Raw genomic sequence first — 23,545 nt, 5'->3', positions numbered from 1 at the left:
CTAGAGTGATATGATTTGCCCAAATTGAATCAGGATAATATACACAATTTAAACAGACCAGTTTCAATCGACAAAATAGAATATGCCATCAGAAGCCTACCAATCAAGAAAAGCCCAGGACCAAAAGGATACACAGCCGAGTTCCACAAGAACGTTAAAGAAGGACTAATACCAATACTCTTTAATTTCTTTCAGGAAATAGAAAAAGAGGCAGCACTTCCAAACTTATTCTATGAGGCCAATATCACCTGATTCCAAAACCAGGCAAAGACACATCAAAGAAAGAAAACTTCAGACCAATATCTCTAATGAACAAAATGCAAAAATTCTCAATAAAATTCTGACAAATCAAATACAAAACCATATCAAAAAGATAATGCACATGATCAAGTGGGGTTCATCTCAGGGATGCAAGGTTGGTTCAACATATGGAAATCAATAAATGTAATTCATCACATCAACAGACTTAAAAAACCATACAATCATCTCAATAGATGCACAAAAAAGTATTTGAAAAAATACAGCACCCCTTCATGTTCAAACACTAGAAAAACTAGGGGTAACAGGAACTATCTCAATATCATAAAAGCTATGCTAAGCTCCAGGACAATATCATTTTAACTGGTGAAAAGTTGAAAGTATTCCTTTTAAAAACTGGAACAAGACAGGGATGCCCTCTTTCACCAATTCCATTTAACATAGTTTTTGAAACACTGGCCAGACCAATTAGACAGACCAAAGAAATTAAAGGGATACAGATAGGATAGAAGAACACAAATTAGTACTATTTGCCAACGATATGATTCTATACCTAGAAGACCCAAAATATTCCACCAGAAAACTTCTAGAACTAGTAAATGAATTCAGCAAAGTAGCAGAGTATAAAATCAACACCCATAAATCCTGCATATCAGTGACAAATCTTCTGAAAGGGAAACTAGGAAAACTACCAATAGTTTGCAATCAGAATTGCTAAAGCAATCCTTAGCAAGAACAGTGAAGTGGGTAGCATCACTATACCAGACCTTAAACTATACTACAGAGCAACAGTAACAAAAACATCATGGTATTAGCACCAAAATAGACTGCTAGACCAATGATACAGAATAGAGGATACAGAGACTAACCCACTTAATTACAGTTATCTTATAATTATACAAAGGCGCCAAAAAGCCAAAAACATACATTAGAGAAAAGATAGCCTTTTCATCAAATGGTGCTAGGAAAACTGGAAATCCATATGCAACAAAATGAAATTAAACCCCTATCTCTCACCATGCACAAAACTCAACTCAAAGTGGCTCAAGTACCTAGGAATTCATAGAAGAAAAGTAGGCACAAATCTCCATCATATCAGATCAGGCCCCTACTTCCTTAATAAGACTCTTAATAGCACAATAATTAAAATCAAGAATTAATAAATGGGATAGATTCAAACTAATAAGCTTCTTCTCAGCAAAAGAAACAATCAGTGAGATGAACAGAGAGTATACATCTTGGGAGCAAATCTTTACCCTTCACACATCAGAGCACTAATCTCTAGAATATATAAAGAACTCAAAGAGCTAAACACCAAAAAAACAAATAACTCAATCAATAAATGGGCCAAGGACCTGAACAGACACTTTGCAAAAAAGAATATACAATGAATCAACAAATATATGAAAAATGTTCAACATCTCTAGCAATTAGAGAAATGCACATCAAAACAACTCTCACTCCTCTCAGAATGTCAGCTATTAAGAACACAGAGAAGGGCTGGGGATGTGGCTCAAGCGATAGCACGCTCACCTGGCATGCGTGCGGCCCGGGTTCGATCCTCAGCACCACATACAAACAAAGATGTTGTGTCCACCAAAAACTAAAAAATAAATATTAAAAAATTCTTTCTCTCTCTCTCTCCCCCCCCCCACTCTCTCTTTAAAAGAAAAAAAAAAGAACACAGAGAACAGTAAGTGTTGGTGAGGATGTGGGGGGGAAAGGCACACTCGCACATTGCTGGTGGACTGCAAACTATTGCAGCCAATGTGGAAAGCAGTATGGAAATTCCTTGAAATACTGGGAATGGAACCACCTTTTGACCCAGCTATCCCACTCCTCAGTGCATACCCAAAGTACTTAAAAACAGTATACTACAGGGACACAGCTACATCAATGTTTATTGCAGCACAATTCATAGTACCTAAATTGTAGAACCAACCTAGATGCCCTTTTATAGATGAATGAATAAAGAAATGGTATATATACACAATGGGATATTACTCAGCATTAAAACAGAATAAAATCATGGCATTTGCAGGTAAATGGATGGAGTTGGAGAATATAATGCCAAGTTAGCCAATCCCAAAAATCCAAATGCAAAATATTTTCTCTATTATAAGGAAGTTGATTCATAGTAGGGTTGGGAGAGGGAGCATGGGAAGATTAGACAAACTCTAAATAGGACAAAGGGGAGGAAGGTGAAGGAAGTGGGGTATGGGGTAGAAATAAGGGAGGAATGAGATGGACTTCATTACCCTAAGTACATGTATGAAGTCACAAATGGTACGAATATATTCTGTATATAATCAGAGATATGAAAAACTGTGCTTTATATATGTAATATGAATTATAATGCATTCTGTTGTCATATATAACAAATTAGAATTAAAAAATTTTAAAAAGAAAAGCAAAAGAAAAATGAAAGCAAACACCAATAAAAAACTTACCTTGACCTTCATGCCTCATCTTGCCCCATTCTCCATATTAGATTCTCCTCTACATGATCCCCCTCACATTATACACCATCATGGTGACCGAGAAAGGGACTAATTCCTTTATGCAACTCAGGGCCTGTCCTGGAGTTAATGCAGAGGTAATTCACAGACTAATCACATGCCTGTAAGATGTGGTACCTAGAAAGGAAAAGAAAGGGACAGTTTTGCCCATGTGGTCCCACCATGTATATTCCTCTGCCTTTCACCCTGAGTTCATACTGGTTCATGTCCAATGGACGTTAGGAGCTAAACAAGAAGACACAGGTCAAGTGTTTCACATTTTACAAAGCTCCAACTCTGAGAATATACCTTTCTAATGTCCCTGCAACTGGTCAACCTAGGCCATGCTCCTCTGGGAGATAGTTATCTGAAACTCAGTTGTCTCTGGATAGTAGAAAGCAGAGAAAAAAGGAAAAAAAAAAAAAAAAAAAGCTCATTTGTAGTCTTCTCTTCCCATAGTGAGTAACATAATTGACAAGGTTCAAAAAGTGAAATCAATGGCATAACTTTCCACAATCACCTGGTGCCCTTTCTTCACCTGCTCTTCCTCAGATGAGAACCAAACTCAGAGGCTGAGTACAAGCACCTCCTCTCCTTTAGCCACACACTCCATGCTGGGTAGGCCTCCTGTTCCCATACCAACACAACTGCTTCCTAGGCCACCTCTGGGGCATTGCTGAGATTCTCCATCTCACTGGATCCTGATCACAGAGATGCTGTTTCAGTCACCCTCTTCCTCTGTGTGATGGGAGGTGGCATCAGAATAAGCCTAACTCTTATCTCAGGGTGAACTCTTCCCATCACAACATAGTCCAGCTGTTGAGAGTCCTCAACACACTCTCCTTATTTCCCCATCTTGGGTTCTTCTCAGTTCCTACCTAGGTTGCTCTGTCATTACCCATTAATGTATAATATACTTAGTCCAAGAGCCACCTCAATTTTCAAATAGTACACCCCAGCAGTTAGTTTCAAAGGGCAGAAATGTCTAGGGAGAAAATAAGGTTAAATAAAAGTAAATGTGTAATACCTTTCAGGAGTCATGCAGAATGGAAGAAAAAAAGTCCCTAAGCTTAAAACACCTCACACCAGTTAGAGTAGCTATTATCAAAAAGACAAAAAAGAGTCAATATTGAAAAGAATGTGGAAAAAAGGAACTCTAATACACTGAGAGTTGGTATACTTTTGAAAAATAATAGAAATTCTTCAAGATAATTAGAAATAGAACTGCTATTATGACCCAGCAATTCCTCTACTGAGTATATATTCAATGGAAATAAAGTACATAGGTCAAAAAATTACCTGCATTCACATGTTTATTATACCAGTATTCACAATAGCCAACATAAGGAATGAACCATTCATCTACAGATGAATGGATAAAGAAAATGTGGCATAGATACAAATGAAATATTAAACCGCCATAAAAAAGAATTTCTGTCATTCCCAGCAACATGGATGGAACTGGAGAAAATCAGGTTAATAAGTGTAGTAAGTCAGGCACAAAAAGAAAAACACTATGTTCTCAGTTACATGCGGGAGCTTAAAAGTGACCAGAGGCTGGAAATGGAGAGGGAGAGAGCAGGATGGGAAGAGTAGGGTTAACCAGTGCAAAATGCAGTTGTACATGAGGGATAACTTCCAACATTTATACCCAACCGGATGGCTACAGTTGACAAAAATTAACTGAATATTTTTAAAGAGCTAGAGGATTTTTATTTATTTATTTATTTATTTGTACCAGAGATTTAATCCAGAAGCCCCTAACCACTGAGTCCCATCTCCAGCCCTTTTTAATTTTTGAGACAGGGTCTAAGTTGCTCAGGACCTTGCTAAATTGTTGAGGCTGGCTTTGAACTTGCAATCCTCTGCCTCAGTCTCCTGAGCCACTGGAAATATAGATGTATACCACCATGCCTGGCCAATAGAGAGGATTTTGAATGCTTCTAACACAAAGAAGTGTCTGGGGTGATAGATATGCCAATCACCTTAACCTGATCATTACACACTGTATACAGGTATTGAAATGTCACACTTATCCTATAAGCATATGCAATTACTACATATTAATTAAAAATTCATTTTTAAAACATATGACTTCTTATAGCACCAGACTGACATAATTATAGCAATAGACCTAAAGGAGTGAGAATTTCTGTCTCTCCAGGACCCCCTAATTCCAGCAAAGCCTTTTAATGGACCCAGTTGGATAACAGGTCCTTTTCAACCTACAGATTCAAATCCATTTCAACTCAACATTTACTGTTTCTTAATTAACTTCCCTTAAAATACATATGTTACTTTTTGGTTTTGAAATTTTCATTCTCTTATAAGGACACCTGGATATAGTTGCCAAGTCTCTTTTCATCTTTATCAAAACTCTATCTACATTTCTGTGTTTTTAAATGTTTCCTTGATTATTCAGGTTTCAGTAAATACATGCTTCTTATATTTTCCTAACAATAATGTTCCCTAACTGTAACAGGACTTTTCATGCCATAGTAGAAATTTCCTATATTCCCCTACTTTAATTACAGTCTGTCTCCTCTGACAATTCTGATACTCTGCCCTATCTCTTCTAGATATTATAATGTTCCTTCTACCACTGGCTTCAAGGTCTCCTGAGATGTATTGCTGTCTTCTCTGTCCACTTATAACTCACTTTACATACTTGGGGCTCCAAGAAGTGGTGTTTTTTACCAAAGTAAGAGGCTCAGGAGTCCTGACCCTGGGGATCAGCAATGAATAAGCTAGCAGAAGTGGAAGCCGCTGAACAACCTAGACACCTCTGATGCAAAAAAACTTCAAGGGCAGAAAGGGCTCCACTTATGCCAGTTCCTCCCATTCCATGGGAACAAAATGATCTACCAGTCTGGTACAAACTCCTCTTGGAGGAATGTCCATAAATCAACATACACAGGACTTCAACAGGAATCCCTACATTCTCTGATTTACCCTGCCTATCCGAAGCTCTCCTCATACTCAGATGGAAAAGATCACGGAGCTGTTTTCTCCTCCAGGTACCAGGTACAAATGTATTAGTGTGATATCTACTTCTCTCCTTCAAGACCAAGCCTTTCCTCCTTCTACCTTCCAGGAGTGTTAGCTGCTGGTGGCTCATAGCAGACTGTCTCTCTTTCTCTCTTTCTCCAGGAATTCCCCCAGAATGAAATGAAATGAACTGCCCCAAAGTAGACCCTTTCCATGAAAGATATGCTTACTGCAAGAGTACAACAGACACCTTGCCACAACTTGCAATAAGTCTGAAGAACCCTTCCACCCCAGCTCCACATGGGGCCAGCTGAGATTGCCACCCTGATGCCATTGTCAATCACTTTCTCCCTCTTTGTAATCTTCTTCCTTCCTTTCCTTATAGAGCATTCCCAATAAAACTCCTTCAGGGAAATCTCCAACTCAGACACTATTTTCTGAGGAGTCCAACATAGGACAGTTATACAGTACATAGCTATTGATCTGGTGAATTGATACTTTTCCTAGGTATAGCCACATCCTGAGACTAAAAACATCAAGCAACCTCTGACTCAGACCTAGAGGGAAAATATTATGCACACATCATGATATACTCAACTAACTTAGCAGCTATCACAGTAGGGTTGTTTGAGGGGTTTTGTTGTTTTGTTTTTAGTTCTGAGGTTTGAACACAGTGGCTCACACATGCTAGGAAAAGCTCTACAATAGATCTACATCCTCAGCCCTATCCATGTATTTTAATTGCCTATTTTCCTATTAAGACATGACTATATATCCTGAGTATGGCATAGCATAATAACTGGTTCTCTAGATTGAATTATCGGCTCCAAACATAACTACCTGTATCCATATAACTTTGTAGTTCCTCCTATAGGAATACATTCACCATCCCACTTTACTTTGTGCTTGACCATGTTTGGATAATGGGATATTAAGAGGGCCTGAAGCTGAAGCCTGAAACATTCTGGCACCCTTTGGTTTGCCCTCTTTTGCTATTTCCATTACTAAGTAAAACCCTGTCCAAAGAGTAGTTTCTGGCCCTTCAGGTGGGCTTCAAAATGAATACATATTTAAATAATAAATGCTAACACTGGTGATTGTTTATTAAGCAACAATATAAAAATATTTTAAGAAAAAAGGAAAGAAATGAATATTTAAAACCATCAAGTACTGCATAAATGTTTTGCTTTTTGTTTCATTTTCTTTTGCTTTCCAGTTTGTCTTATATCACCCAAGGAGTACCTATCTTTTACCACAAAATATTTGAGAAATATTAACAATCATTTAATCTAATCTAAAATCTTCATTTTTTAAAAAATAACTATCTTGGGCTCAAACTTTCATCCATCCATCTATAAAAAAAAAAAAAAGGATGGTACTGTTGAGAGAGAATATATTTGGTGAAATGTCACCAATTTAGACTGAAAAAATCAGACAATACAAAAATGAAAGAGGTCTTTGAACCTTAACCTCCTTTTACGAGCAGGAAACAGGCTGCGAAAACTATTCAGCTATAACATGTGCAACCATTCATTAAAAAAACTAGCACTTGTAGAACAAAGAATTGAGAGGTCTAAGCCAAGAGTTAAGAGAATTTTCAGGCACTGAATGTTTTTTAATGACCTTCTAACATGTGCCTTGTCAAGATTCCAGAATTGCTACAGACTGGTAACTCTTTTTTTAATATATTTTTAGTTGTAGTTGGACACAATACCTATATCTTATTTATTTACTTTCATGTGGTGCTGAGGATCAAACCTAGAACCTTGCACATGCTAGGCAAGCGCTCTATCGCTGAGCCACAACCCCAGCCCCAGACACTGGTAACTCTTATGTGACTCTCTTTTTGTCTCTTCAGTTCACAGAACCTCAAATTGTACTTGAGGTACTGCACAAAAGGAATACTACCCAGAAAGCCAGATTCACATCCACACCTGATCTTGATAATGAGATTCTGGACTTCAAGTTAATGCTGTAGTGGATAAAACTTTTAGAGGTCTTAGAAAGTGAGTATATTTTGCACATAGGAGATATGTAATCTAGGACCAGAGGATTTACCCTTGATGGCTCTAAATTATGTACACAAATTCTTTTAATACTTTTCCCTTCAAAAGCAGAACTTAATTACCTGCCTTACCTGACTTAGTGCTTCACTTTTTTTAAATATTTTTTTTTAAGTTGTAGGTGGGCACAATAACCTTTATTTTACTTTTATGTGGTGCTGAGGATCAATCAAAGTGCCTCACACATGCTAGGTGAGCCACAACCCCAGCTCTAGTGATTCAGTTTTAATGAATAGAATACTCTAGAAGTGACAGAGTTGTTGCTGAAGCTAGGTCATAAAAAAACTTTGTAGCCTCTTTGCTCCCTCTTTTAAATCACTTACTCTAGAAGCCAACTAACAATATTTTAAGAACACTCAGGTAAACCCAGTAGAGAGGCCCTCATGGAGGAATAAAGACCTTCTACTAACATCCAGGAAGAAACTAAAATCACCTGTCAATAGCCATCTTGAAAGCAAACCTGAACAGACAGTATGTTTCCTTTCCTGATGTTTTCAAGTAGCACACAATATTACTCATCAAAAAAATATGGAAAAATAGAACTGGGAGAGGTGGCACACACTTTATCTCACCAACTTGGGAGACAGAAGCAAGAGGATTACTGGAACACAGGAGTTCAACATCAGCGCAGGCAACAAAGCCAGACCTTGTCTCAAAAAAAGGAAGGAAAAAAGGAAGGAAGAAAGGAAATAAAAAGTATCAAGGCTTTGATATATGTGACCACATAGGCATGTGCAACTGTGTTCCTGCTACACTTACTCTCTCTCACATGTCCCTAAGACATTTTGTCATTTTCTGGACATCAGTCTCTTTCCACTGCTTTGGACTACTTATCACTATATATAATTGATATACAATCAAAAAATTATAGCCCTATCACACTGATACCAAAAGCCCTTCTTATTTACTAGCCTGCTTGCAGGAATAAAGGATAAATTTTAACTCATAATCGAGAGCAGAGGTCAACAAACTTCTCCCTGTAAAACAGCAAGTAGTAATTATTTTAGGCTTTGCAGGGTGCATATGGTTTCTCTGGCGCTCTCATTTTCCACCCAGTGTCTCTAACAATGCTTTAAAAATCTATATTCTAAAGGTCATACTTTGCTAATACTTACCCTAAGAGTCTCTGTGTCTTGGTAGCAATCTTATCAACACTGGCAAATATTCATTTCAATCCTATAACCAGAAAGAAAAGAGTCTAACAGGGCTACCCACTGAAATAAAATCCACTCTAATTAAATGTTTTTTTTTTTTTTTTAAAGCAAAAGAACTAAATTATATAACATCTGGAAGACCAAAAAATAATCACTATCAGATTAAATAACTCAATTGCATTTAGTATTTATCATCCTTTTTCAGAGATATTATAGGAGTACAACAGACACTTTGCCATTCTAAAATATACACACATAAATTCTAAAATATACACATAAATTTAATTATAAAATATACACATAAATTTATAACGTTGCTTTCTCATTCTGCATTAGTAAAAATTTTGTGTTGCCACAACTCCTACTGCCATTACTTTTGATAACTGAGTAATACTGTTTATGGTGAGTATATATTTAACTTACTTTGATCTTTGGCTTGGTTTTTAAGTTCTATAACTTGGATTTAGTCTCAAATGAATATTTTCATATTTTTACCTCTTGTACGCATTCATTTTGGGAAAAAGGCATTCGTTTTTCTTTTTCCACATTTTTAAAATTGGTGCATTATAGTTGTACATATTAATGGGATTTGTTGTTATATATTCATATATGTACACAATATAACAATAAAATTTAGCAATATCACTTGGGGGGAAAAGTTTCTATAATAAAACTAATTTTACCAAAGAAATAAAAAATATTTAATAATCTATGTAATTTGAAAACAATGGTAATAAGTATGCATGCCAGTGTGTACACATAAACACACACATACCCAACACTCCAAGAAAAATTGAATTATTGGTAAAAATAAAAATTAAACCACTTATGTAGCTCTGTGGTAGACTGCTTATTCAGCAAGCACAGGCCTTAGGTCATTCCTAGCACCACAAAAATTAAAATAAAAATGAGGGGCTGGGGATGTGGCTCAAGCGGTAGCGCGCTCGCCTGGCATGCGTGCGTCCCGGGTTCGATCCTCAGCACCACATACCAACAAAGATGTTGTGTCCGCCGAGAACTAAAAAATAAAAATATTAAAAATTCTCTCTCTCTCTCTCTCTCTCTCTCCAAAAAAAAATAAAAAATAAATAAAAATAAAACTGCTTAATCTGCAAATTTTTAAAATTTTTAATTAACTTACCCACCAAATATATTAAGAATGAAAATCTTTAAATATGCATCAAAATATTTGAGATTTAGGAAAAACTATAAACAGAGAAAGAAGTCTTAAATTCTTTCCTTATTTAAGTAAAAATAAAAGTTTTAAAATAATGTCATAGAAAACAACAATCCAGGGGCTAGAGATGTGTCTCAAGTGGTAGCGCACTCGCCTAGCATGCATGAGACACTGGGTTCAATTCTCAGCACCACATAAAAATAAAATATTGTATCCACCTAAAACTAAAAAATAAATATTAAAAAAAAAAAGAACAATCCAAAAGTAAGCAGAAAGGATATAAATAATAAGGGCAAAACTGGAGAATAACAAAAATAAAACTAGTTGGGATAGTAAGGCAAATTGAAGGTTGCTTCTTGGGAAAAAGTAAATAAGAAACTAATAAAACTACAAGCTGGGCATAGTGGTGGCACACCTGTAACCTCAGCATCTTGGGTGTCTGACAAATAAGGATCATAAATTTAAAGCCAGCCTTAGCAACTTAGCAAGGTTCTGAGCAACCTAGTGAGACCCTGTCTCAAAATAAAAATGGCTGGATATGGCTCAGAGGTTAAGAGCCCCTGCGTTCAATCACTAGTACCAGGAAAAAAACAAAAACAAAAAACTGTGACAATCTGAGAGGAAGAGGAAATGTACTTAATTTAATATAAATGAAAATAGAAATAGGGCTGTAAGTAATAGAAATAATATTCTACCAAGTAGGCTACTTCTGCTTTAAAAAAAATGTTTTCTATAAGGGAAGTTGAGAAAGTAAATGACCATCTTGATAGATGTTGAAAACTACCCAATAAAACAAGTCTTTAAAGAGTCTAAAAATGAAAACAAGATTTTAAAATATACTCATTACTTTTAATAGTATAAAAGTAATGAGTATATTTTAAAATATAAAAATTTTTCATTAAAACCAAGATCAAGAAACCCATTAACTCCATCATACACATTATTTAGAAGTGCTGACTCAAGAAATATGACAACACCACAACTGGCAAGAGGTACCAAATAAAAATCAAACAAAGCTAAAAACATGTTATTGGTGAAAAGACAATATAGCAAAAACATTCTTTCACAAATCATTTTATTATTATAATGGCTATTTTACTTACAATTTTTGGCAACATTAATAAAATAATAAATTCCATCTGCAAGAACAAGCAAGCAAAATAGACAAGGAAATTCATACAAGAATAATAATAAAATAGTAATCTGGACACATATTAAATATATTTGTAAACAAAACAAAGTGACATTGCCTTAAAAAATATAAAGCTATCAATAGAAAAACAAAGAAAGCTCCCTTTGACTCAATTCACTATATTAACTTTCTTTTGGTTGCAGGCACAGAAATTGACTCAAGCTAGCTCAATTCTAAAAGAGAAGCAAAGCCCTTAATGATTCCTTCCCAGATTTTTTTGTGAAAATCTAGGAAATTTAACTATATTAGAGAGGGAAGAAAGAAGTGGGGGGAGGGAGGTAAAGTGCCTTTAAGGAGAAAGAATAAGGTTACAAAAAATGTGGGGGAGATTTCTAGTTGTTCTAAGAACCAAAGGAAGTGTTGAACAGTTCAGTGAGGTAGCAAGCCATGCAGGCCTAGGGGAAAGCATTCTAAGAGAATAGCATGTGCAGCCTGTAAATCAGGAAAAAATATGATTTGCTTAAGGAATAACAAGGCCATTATATCAAAACAGCATATCAATTAGGGAAATGGTAGAGCTGTATCACAGAATGAAAGAGGGAGGAGGTAGGCAGGGGCCACACCACTGGAACCTGTAGTTGGCAATAACTGACAATTTGTACTCCTTAGGAGCATGCTTTAGTGAAACAGCAAACAACAGTTCACAGTGCCACTAACAGTAAGCAATCACTAAAATTTACAACTAAAACATTTCTTACTTTTACCATAGAAACACAATACACAAAAGTCTGCAGATTTAAACAGTAAGAATTGCCACCAGAACAAGTGGGACAGTCATACACATACACATACACACACATTTTCTTATATCTAAAGAAAGGGCCAGGGTAAAATTTTCATAACATGCCTTGGCCCAAGCAAACTAACTGAAAAGACCTAGCAAACCGTTCAAGGTGTGAATGAATTAATCAAATAAGCAAGCATGGAGCAATTAAACACAACAAAATCTACTAACAACCTCTTTTAATTATTTTTAGTCCTTCTTCCCCAAAGTCTAATACTATGACCTGAAGATTACCTCTTCCCAGCTTTTTGTGAAAGTTAGAAAATTTAATTAGATTGAAGAGAGAATAAAGGAGTAGGGGAAGAATGAAAAAGACTTTTCCAGACCTATGTCTACAGCCAGGATGCTAGTAGATTCCTTGATTGATGAACAGAGGCTGCTGGGTACCTGCGATGAGGGTAATGAATAAGAGATGACCCTAGAACAAGCCCTGGGAGATAGACAACCCTGGGAACTCACAGCAGCTCAGGCTGCTGATGTTTAGGAACCAATGCTCAGAAAGTACTTCACAGTTCTATGAAACAGCCTTTGGGGAGGGCAAATGGAAAAAGTTCCTCCCTAGTATAGTTAAATAGGAGGATCTATCAGATAAGGACAGACAATACATTTGGGCCATTTTAACTAAATAGAACAAATTTAAAAAGGATAAAAAAGAGATTCATTAGTGTAATCAGTTAGGAAATTATAAATACTACAAAAAAAAAAAACCCTACTAACTGTAATATACTCAATTCCAAGACACGACACAAAACCGCAAGCTTCATATACTCAATTATGGTAAGTTACACATGTGCTGAAAAATATAAGGTCCCATATGGGTTTAATTTTAATCAGTCATGACCCTGGGCTATTTTGGTGCACTGTACCTAGTGTTCTTGGACAAGCCCCCATTCCAGCTTATCAGTGGAAGAACTAAATTTAGCTCAGCCCATTAACTGGACAGTCATCATTTGTATGGCCCCTTTCAGCAGAAACTCTGGGCCCAGTACAGTTCAAACTTCAGATACCAGTGCTTCTTTTCCTCGGGAATTATAACATGCTTTATTGCTGTGGCTTATTAGGACAAGGAGAATTCATTCTTCACTAACCTCTAGCCAGAATGAAAAATTCTCCTTTGGATCACTCAACAGGAAATTAATTGGGGCCAGTTCCCATTCTAATTACTGTTGTGGCTTCATATGAAGCTAAAGATACTGAGCAGCTGTTTAATATATGCAGGAGTCCTTCACCAAATGCAGACATTTTTCAAGAATGATTTTGCTTCCTTGGGATGTTCTTCTATTAGGCAAAGACATTCTCAGGCTATGTTCTTTCTGCCTTGGCTCCAAGACTAGAATGTGCCTATCCCTCAACTGGGATAAGGGGTCAAATACTTTCTTTTGCCTAACTTATACATAAGTCTTCACCTCCATCCATGCCACAGCTTCTCCTTCAACATCACACTAAGGCTTTCAAAACCAGGTTATTTTACACTCACACTGCACAGGCACTTCTAAGAGCTCATGAATAAAGGGATCAAGCCATAACAAAGTCATTCCAGTCTGATTAGAGTTAACAGTGAAATGTGTAATATAACAGAAAAAGTTTAAAAATAAAATTAAATACTTCAAAACCTCTACAAATTCTGTATATAGAAGAAAGATCTCTCCAGCTTAGGAGTAACATAAAATACTGACAAAATAAATAGGCTTCCACTTTTTTTTTTCCCCACTCAAACATCATATACAAGCACCTTTCATATGTTGAACCAGATAGTTAACATAAAAACCAGGTAATATATTATATAACAGCTCAAAATTCAGGGAGTGGGAATGTGGTGCATGGCTCGGTGGTAGAGCAATTGCTCAGCACGTACTAGGTCCTGGTTCATCCCCATCACCACAAAAAAGAACGAAAGAAAAAAATTTTAAAACCCTATGCATGAACTTAAATCTCAATTCATTAGTTTCACTATTTTTGGTGCTACTGAATAATGTATGGTTTATATTTTTTGTTTTCATGGTTTTTTTTCCTTCTATTCAAACTGAAATATTTGCTTTTGGTTTCCCAAAATAGAATCAATGAGATTTTTTGGAAATTCTATTTTTAGATTTGGGAGGAGATGGTTCAGAATCAGTTGTACTCAGAATAATAGACGCTACATTCACTGATTCTGGTTGACCAGGTTCCAGTGACACTTGAATAACAATTTTTGTTTCAGGAGGCAATCCTTCTAGTTGCTTAGGCTTCTTAAACATTTGATGACATTGGGTCTTGTGCTCCATTTTCTCCTTGAAAGTTAAAAACTGTAGCCGACATTTAGAACACTGGTGAACACTCCTTTCCCAGTGCCTCCTATAATGACACATATATGGTGTTGCAGTTTTGAAAATTTTGAGACAAAAAGGACAAAGTAGATTCTTAGTGTTTTCATGGTATGTTCTAAAATGTGTTTCCACATCAGCAAAGGCTGATGATCTGTAACTGCAAATCTGGCACACATAGGGCATTTCCCCAGGCTTATGATTGTCCTTCATGTGTTCTAAGAGAATCTGATCTGTTTTAAATGACAATTCACAAATTTTACAGACAGCAGAGGGCTCCTGTGGAGTGTGTACACTTTCAATGTGACGTTGTAGTTGGAAGGGAGTGGGAAACTGCCGGTGGCAATGCTGGCAGGTAGTGTGGGTTTCCCAGCTGTCACCCCTCTGCTTCTCAAGTTCCAAATGATGCTTCACATGATTCATAAACTTAACATTTTTTAGAACTTTCAAACAGCTGGGGCATTTAAAGGTTGTGTGAGTTTTCTGTTCTGGCTGCCCATCTCCTTGATGTTCTCCATAGTAAAAGTCACTAAGTAATAGAATCAAATTCCCTTTCTTGGGATCAAAGGTCTTATTTTGACTTGCTAGATCTGAAAATTCTGTTTTTGCCAACCCATTTTCCCTATCAGGATTTATAGTTATAGGCTTTAAATGGAGACTGTCCTTTGGAAAAGCTGTGGGAAAAGATAATACATTCTGAACATGGCTTACTGAGGTATGGCCATCATTGGGTGTACTCTGCTGAGGATTATTATTATTAAAAACACCTGGAGGGGACAAAGTTAAAGAATATCCTCCTGTGATTCCATCACTGAGTTTAGGATTTTTGGGATTTATGCTAATTACTTCAGAATTGGAACACCGCTTTGTTATACAAGTACTTTCATTCATACCTCCTTCTGAAAGTGCTGCTTTCACTGGATGATGCAATGAACTTGTGAGGGTAACCACAGGAGAACATGATTCTGAAGAGCTACTAGGCACAACTTTTGGTGAATTACTTTTATCATCAGGCTTAGACAAAGGCTCAATAATAATAGGACTATCTGTTGATCTTGATTCAGATTGAGATACTGGCAACATAGTCACTGTTTCTGATGAAGGGGTCACATGACTTGTAGGCTGCAATCTACGAATAGTATCTTTTCTTCGGCAACCATACTTTTTTCTCCGTGAACATGAACCTGGGGTAACTCTGTTCAAAATATTTGAAACAACTGGTTTTGAATTTGAAGACACCCCAACAAAGATCAGTTCAGCATCTTCATTTACATGTTCCACCCCAACAAAGATCAGCTCCGCATCTTCATCATCTATTTGTTTGGTTTCTTTTATGTTCTGTGGTTCTGGATCCTGTTCTTCCTCACATAACACACATGGTTGTTCCATTTTCTATTTTTTTATTCTTGAAGGTAGCCACAAGTCCCAGTGCTTCCTTTGTATAAACAGCCACCTAAGTACAAACACAGTAAGTTCAGAAAAATGCATGACTTAATTCTTCTCTAAAATTCTGAGGTAGTTATTAGCCATCCTCATTTTACAGACAAGAACACTGACACTCAAGGAAGAAAAATGGCAACTTAAAACTGATGTACGATAAAGTCTAGAGTATCACAGTTTCATAGCTTTGCCCCACGCTAATAGTAACCTCTTCCAATCAAAATCATTAAAAATAATATAATAATATAGGGGCGGGGGTTGTGGCTCAATGGTAGAGCAACTGCCTTGCATGTGTGAGGCACTGGGTTTGATTCTCAGTACCACATTTAAACAAATAAATACATAAAGATCCATCAATAACTAATAAAAATAAAAATAAATAATATAATAAAATGTATTTTTACTTTCACAAGTGTTTTTTCAGTATCTTGAATACAAAAATTTTTATTCCTTAGACTTAAGATAATAGCTATTTTTAAAAGCACCATCTATTCCAAGATAGTTTGTTTCACAGTAGAATTAAAGGAAAACATATTAAATACATATCAATTGATTCATCTAGACTAATTCCTAAATCATTATATAGACAAGAGGTATCAAATTTAGAGAGTAAGAGTATCTACACATAGCCAACAAATAACATAATGTAATGTCAATACTTAGCATGTGTCAGACAGGCAAATCAGGAATAAATTATCTTGATAAACTCATCTCAGTTAATGGCCTAATCCATTCACTGATATCTATTAAATTTCTCTCTCCAGTTCTGACTTCCCCACTGAACTTAAGTACAACACTGTTCCTTCAAATCCACCTCAGTTTGTTTTCCATATGGAAGGAAGAATGATTCTGTTAAACCACATGAAATTTTTTTCATCACTGCTCAGCTCAAAACCTTCCAAGGGCTTTCTGATCCACAAAGAGTTAAAAGGTCAAGTACTGGGCTGGAGATGTGGCTCAGGCGGTAGCGCGCTTGCCTGGCATGTGTGCGGCCCGGGTTCGATCCTCAAGCACCACAAACAAAGATGTTGTGTCCGCCGATAACTAAAAAATAAATATTAAAAACTTCTCTCTCTATCCCCCCCCAAAAAAAAGATTAAAAAAAGTGGTTTAAGAATACTATTTAAAAAAAAAAAAAAAAGGTCAAGTACTTCCAATGTCTAGAAGATCATGCTTCCAACCCCAGATATATTTTCATACTCCTTTTCCCTCACCCACTTCACTCTACCATACTAACTTCCTCACTACCTCATGAACACACTAAACCTTGCTTACAACATTTGTATTTCTAATATGATGTTCATTCATCAAGATACCGGCATGGCTGGCTACTCATCAACTTCAGGGCTCTCTGTTCCAAGCACCATTCTCAGAGAGGTTTCAAATATTTCAAACTATAACCTCTTAACTCATACTCAAATTACTTCCCTCCTCCACTCCCCTCTTTTACTAGGATTGAACTCAGGGACATTCTACCACTGAGCTACACCCCCAGTCCTTTTTTATTTGCCTTTTGAGATAGGTTCTCATTAAATCACTGAAGCTGGCCTCAGCCTCCCAAGTCACTGGGATTACAAGTGTGAGCCACAGCACCTGGCTCACTTCCCTTCTCTTTCACCATCAAGTCCTACCTTCACTTAACATAATACCAACTTAACTTCTTTATCTTGATTCCTTCTTTTTGCCCAGTAGCAAAACCACAAAGGATAGAGACTGGATCTTTTGTTGACTGTGGAATACCCCGCACAAATGCTTAGTTTGTTAAATAAACCAACAAATAGTAACTCTCTTAAGATCTTCTATTTATAAGACCTTAAAATTGATATAAAAAAAGTCTCTTATAAAAAGACTGTGCTCCAATAATTCCACATTTTCTACGAATTTACTGAGAAACTTCAGTTCAGAAATTCTGTAGGCTAATAAACAACTGAAAGCAGCTAGCCTTTTCAAATAGATATAGATATAGGTTTTTTTTAAATCAAAACCAAGTTAAAAAAAAATAAAAGTAAAATTATATGGAGTCGGGGCTGGGGATGTGGCTCAAGCGATAGCGCGCTCGCCTGGCATGCGTGCGGCCCGGGTTAGATCCTCAACGCCACATACAAACAAAGATGTTGTGTCCGCCAAAAACTAAAAAAAAATAAATATTTAAAAGTTCTCTCTCTCTCTTAAAAAAAAATTATATGGAGTTCCACTATATACTGACATATATAAATAATAATTGTCTCTATATTACATGAGATGTACTTAAATATCTTCTATTTCATTTTTCTTTTATAGATCATGACTCAAAATCAATTAAGATTCATCAATGGATCACAACTAAGTGGTCTGAACAACACTGATCTAAAGCAAGCAAAACATAGGCATGGTTCGCAGCTCACTGGACTTTAAGACTCGGTGTTGTTGTTATTTTGCAGTACTGGAATTGAAGCCAGGCCTTGCATATTCTAGGCAAGTGATCTACTACTGCATAGCTCACTGATTCTGAAAACATGTCAAGATGCATTGTGGCCTCTTCAAATCAGCATAACCCAATCTAAAATATGAGACACATGATACATTAATTTTAATGAGAATACCAGTACCTAACTTTGGAACATACAGATATTATCTATTCCTATAAACACATACATCACCTTGCAAGTCAACTAAAGAATACAATTAAGCATAACAAAAATTATTCATTTTTTTTCCCCTCACTTATTCCACTTACTTTATTTGCCCAACACTGGTAAGATACTGTGGCAGACAGTGGTGAATGCATGAAGCTTATTATCTAGTATGTCATGAATAGTATAATTAACAACCTGAAAAATTAAGTCTATATATAATATCACATATATATATGGCAGATTTGAACATTGCTCTTTGGAATCAGCTAAAATAGGTTTGTCTATACTACTTTCAATTACCTAACTCCAGGATGGTGCCACTTAGCCCAGAGTTTTTCAACCTATGCACTTAAGATTTTGGACCAGATAGTTCTTTATATAGAGGAATTCTGGGTGCATAGCAGGATGTTGGCAGCATTTTTGGCCTCTACCCACTAGATATCGGTACTAATTCCCCAGTGTGGCAATCAAAACTGGCCCTAGACATTACTAAATGTCCTGGGAGAGAACTCCTTCCCAAATCCAGTCTTTTTCTCAGTGTCATGTCTACGTTTCTAGTACTGACTTCTACCATGAGATGGTATGCCTTACCATCCACAAACAAAACAACAAAAAAAAAACCTTCAAGTCAAAATAATTAATATTCTAATAATTTGACAACTAATATGTTTATCAGATTATTTGAAGATGGAATTTAAAGCCAAAAAAACTTATGTTATATGTTGGATATGCAGAGAGCCCTAAATGTATGATTCCTGAATTCTAGTTCTGTGTTCTCTCCAAAAGAAATGATTTAAAGCATGCCTATTTCTGATGGTAATATCACTTACATCCTCAAAATTCATTAAAAAGTGTTTCACTGGATTCACTTTTTCACTGAAAAAAATAATAATTAAAAAAACATCTGTTCAAACCTTCCCCATCTCCATCAAATTAGTCATAGTATCTTATAAGTGATTAGATCATTGCTCACTGTAACCACATTATTTCCATACTTATTAATGTCTCCACCCATGCTCTAGCCTGACTTCTAAGTTTAGGATCCACAGATTACTACATATTTGTACACCTGTTTCAGACCTCACAAACTTCTACCATGAGATGGTATGCCTTACCATCTTCTCTTTGTACTTCAAATTATATGTACTTGTCACCACTGAATGGATCTTAAACATCAATGTAATTATACTGTTTCTCTCCTTCTAATTGTTAAATGAGTCTTTCAATTCTAGAGAGTATACTTTAGATTATGCTATAGATTAAATTGTGTCCCTCAGAATTTTTAGGTTGAAACCATAACCTCCAAGATGATGACTCTTGAAGATGTTGCCTTTTCAAGGTAATTAGGTTTAGATGAGGTACTGAGGGTGAGATCCCCATAATGGAATTAGTGCCTTTATAAGAAGTGACACCATAGTTTTGTTTCCCCTACTCCCCATCCCCACCTATATAAGAAGTCAGTTATCTACCAGCCAGGAAGAGCACTTGCTCTAAGATGCCTCAGCCTCCAAAACTGAAAAATAAATTCCTGTTGTTTATAAAGAAATTAAGGGCTGGGGATGTGGCTCAAGTGGTAGCGTGCTTGCCTGGCATGTGTACGGCCCAGTTTCAGTCCTCAGCACCACATACAAACAAAGATGTTGTGTCCGCCGAAAACCTAAAAAATAAATAGTTAAAATTCTCTCTCTAAAAAAAATAAAAATAAATTAAACTGGGGCTGGGGATGTGGCTCAAGCGGTAGCGTGCTCGCCTGGCATGCTCGGGGCACTGGGTTTGATCCTCAGTACCACATAAAAATAAAATAAAGATATCGTGTCCACCGAAAACTAAAAAATAAATATTAAAAAAAAAGAAAGAAATTAAACTGGATTCCAATAATACTGACTTTCACTCAGCTGATCCCAGTTAGGTTTTTGGCTGTTGTCCATACTGTCAACCCAAAGATGAAAAATGAAAAGTGGAACAAAAATCAGGAATAAAGCTAGTTAAGTATATGACTGAGTGCACTACAAGAACAGTATCAGACAATGCTATTCTTAGAAAACTCATTATTTCTTCTCCTCTAGGTATCTAGAGCCCCTTTTTCACAAATACCCCAAAATGGATGAATGTATAAACCCTTATTTTCAAATTGACCAGAATCTTGACATAATAGGGTAGGAGGCTGGACATGCCAAGAACTACTAGACTTGAGGGTCTGTCTCAAAAATCAACTCCCATCTCCACCTACAAAGTCATTAAAGGCCATAAGAGGAATAAAGGAAAGTTTCTTTCCAAAGACAGCTAAGGGTCAGAGGATAACGATCCACCTTCAAGGTTATTTGTGTGCATCCAAACAATGGTCTTTTCTAGTGGGATTTTGGCCTAACAGTTCTTCTTGAGTAATTTCTGAGATTAGATTTTAGGCCATTAGGACTCCTCTAGCACCTGCCCTACTATCTTTCCTTGCCTATCACTCTCTTCAACCATCACTGTTCCTCTAAACTCCTACTCAAATTCTCTCTACATACATCCACAACACTCTTGTCCCTAACACCCAATAACTTCACATATTTGATGCCTTAGAATATAATACCCATCAAACACAAATCCATGAAGGAAACTGGGTGCGTCATCGGATTCTTAAAGACTGCATGAAATATTTACATTTCATCCTAGGGGAACTAAGTAAAATAAAAAAAAAAAAAATTTCAGGTTGGGGATGTAGCCTGCCTAGTGCTAGAGCTAACAAGGCCCTAGTTTTGATTCCCAACAGCCCCAAAAATAATAAAAATAAGTTTTCATAAATATTTATAATAAATACTTTACATAAATAAGCTAAAGTTGTATAAAACAGGGTCAATACTAGCCTGGGAAACTATGAAGTGTGTAACTATTAAACCAAGGTTGCTCCTTGTTAAAGGATAAGACAATTTTTATACACTGGACTAGAGAGAAAAATTAAAAATTCATAGATCCATGCCACTATTGCTATTCTTGCTACCTCTTCCATTCTTCTGCCTTTAATCCACTCTAATCCAATCACAGTAGTTACCTTACTGCTCCTTCAGACACTCTTGCCCCATGCCTTGAATGGATAGACATTCTATTTCCTTCAAGTCCATGTTCAAATTTACCTTCTCCATAAGACTTACCTGACCACACTATCTAAAATTAAAATACAATTAACTTCCTCCTTCTACTTCCAGTCCTGTAATCCTACTCAACTATTTTTCTCCTAATCCCATAATATCACCTTCTCACCAGAGAATTTATGCATTTTACTATCTTTCATTCACCACTGAATTATCTGTTTTCTGTTGCAGTAGTTTCTGGTTTTGGCCTATTTTTGTTTACAAATCTCTCTCCAATACCTAGAGTGATATCTGGCATGTAATAAGCATTCAAACATTCATTAAAGAAAAGATTATCTAGAAGTTAGAAAAAAAAAAACTCAGCCAAGAAAGATGGACTGAGGGAAAGAATAAGAAATGTTCAAAATTGGAAGGCAGTTAATTTTCTTCAAGTCAGGGCACCACAGACATGCACTGTGACAAGAAATATGAGCTCTGTAATCTGGGGATTTAGAAGAATGCCTATAGCCACATCTCGTCATGAAATTAATAGTTTTGGGAAGCCTTCTCCCAGAACAGTATGCTTAGAGTCCTTCATGGGATCTTCTCTGAAGCAGTGGAGCGAATTAGACTTTCTCCTTCTAAGAACAGAACCCTGGTCAGAAGAAACTACAAAAAAGATAATGAGCAGGTTGGCAATTCAACCTAAAAGTGACCTTGTTAGTTCAAAGGTAAGTTTTGTTTTTTTTTTTTTAATTAAACTGAGTATTTGGAAAGGGTCTGGAATTATCAGGTGAGAATACTTACATAAATGTTGATGAACAACAACAACAACAACAACAAAAAAGTGAACTAAAAAATAAAAGACAAGGTCTATTTGCTCAATGCACAGCAATAGGATGAGGTCAGTAGAAATGGCAGAATAAGGATCTACAAGTAGTTGCTCCTTTATCAAAATCAAGTTTTTCAGATCCTGGACAGTTCCTGGAAACAAAGAAAAGGCTTGCAAAGGGGCTGCATTGTGGGTCAGCAGTAAAGTGCTCACCTAGCACGTGCAAGGCTCTGGGTTCGATCTTCAGCACCATATATAAAATAAAGGCACTGTGTCCAATTACAACTAAAAACTAAATATTAAAAAAGAAAAGAAAAGAAAAAGCTTGCAAAAATCAGAGGACTCCGGAAATGTGGAAAATGTTTCCTCAAAAAGTTGGTGTTTCATTTCTTCAGAAAGCTGAAGAATTAAAAAAAAAAAAAAAATGGGGGGGGGGCGGGTCGAGAAAGAACAAAGGAAGAAGAGGAAAAGAAAGAAAAAATTTTAAAAATGTTACAAACATACAATTATCATATGACCATGTAAGCAAGCTACATATACAAAAGAACAGAAAACATGTATTCAGATAAGTGTATGTAAACTCATATGTAAAGCAGCTATTCATAAGAACCAATAGGTGAAAACAATGCAAATGTCCATTAATGGATGAATGCATAAGCAAATTATGACATATAGCACACTATAGAAAATTATTTGGCCATAAATGAAACAAAATACTAATACATGTTATTAAACTGAATAAACCATAAAAACATTTGAAATGAAAAAAGTTAGACACCAAGGTTACATCTGATCTCATTTATAGGAAATGCCCAGACTAGATAAATCCATGAAGACTAAACAGAAATTGGTGACTACCAGGGAATAGAGGGGAAATGAGAAGAAATTGCTTAATGAATGAGTGATTTTAGTTTGGAATGAAAGAACTGTGCTAGAAATAGAGACAGCAGATGTTCCACATCATAAATACTCTAAATGCCACTAAATTTTTCACTGTAAAATTATTCTGTGGCTATCACTTCAATGAATTATTTTAAAAAATACTATTTTTAAAAATAGTATACTATTACCAACCATACTAAAATAATCATAAAAGAATACTTTGAATAATTCTATGCCAACAAATGAAATAGATAAATTCTATACAATATAACCTATATAATGGACTCCAAAAAAACAGAAAATATA

At 36.0% G+C, this 23,545-nt stretch overlaps 1 protein-coding gene across 18 annotated transcripts in view; it reads right to left on the bottom strand.

The window, feature by feature from the left end:
- LOC308643165 (zinc finger protein 280B-like) overlaps positions 1-23,545 on the bottom strand; it is a 122,559-nt gene that overhangs the window by 88,834 nt on the left and 10,180 nt on the right. For 8 of the 18 annotated variants that reach the window (XR_014020718.1, XR_014020720.1, XR_014020723.1 and 5 more), the window contains exon 2: positions 15,311-15,870. Coding sequence is in view for 10 of the 18 variants with exons in the window: in XM_081283009.1 (XP_081139135.1) it covers positions 15,311-15,806 (496 nt within the window). In the remaining 8 variants the exon portion in view is untranslated. Of the gene's footprint in view, positions 1-2,708; positions 2,895-8,922; positions 8,984-9,782; positions 9,843-11,159; positions 15,871-23,545 lie in introns of those variants that run through there. The other 10 variants (XR_014020717.1, XR_014020719.1, XR_014020721.1 and 7 more) reach the window with 6 other exon arrangements.

This window comes from Spermophilus citellus (genome assembly GCF_964194105.1).
Source record: "Spermophilus citellus genome assembly, chromosome: 3".
In the NCBI taxonomy this organism is placed as follows: Eukaryota; Metazoa; Chordata; class Mammalia; order Rodentia; family Sciuridae; genus Spermophilus; species Spermophilus citellus.
The sequence above is the reverse complement of the archived record's forward strand: the minus strand, read 5'-3'. Positions and strand labels throughout refer to the sequence as shown.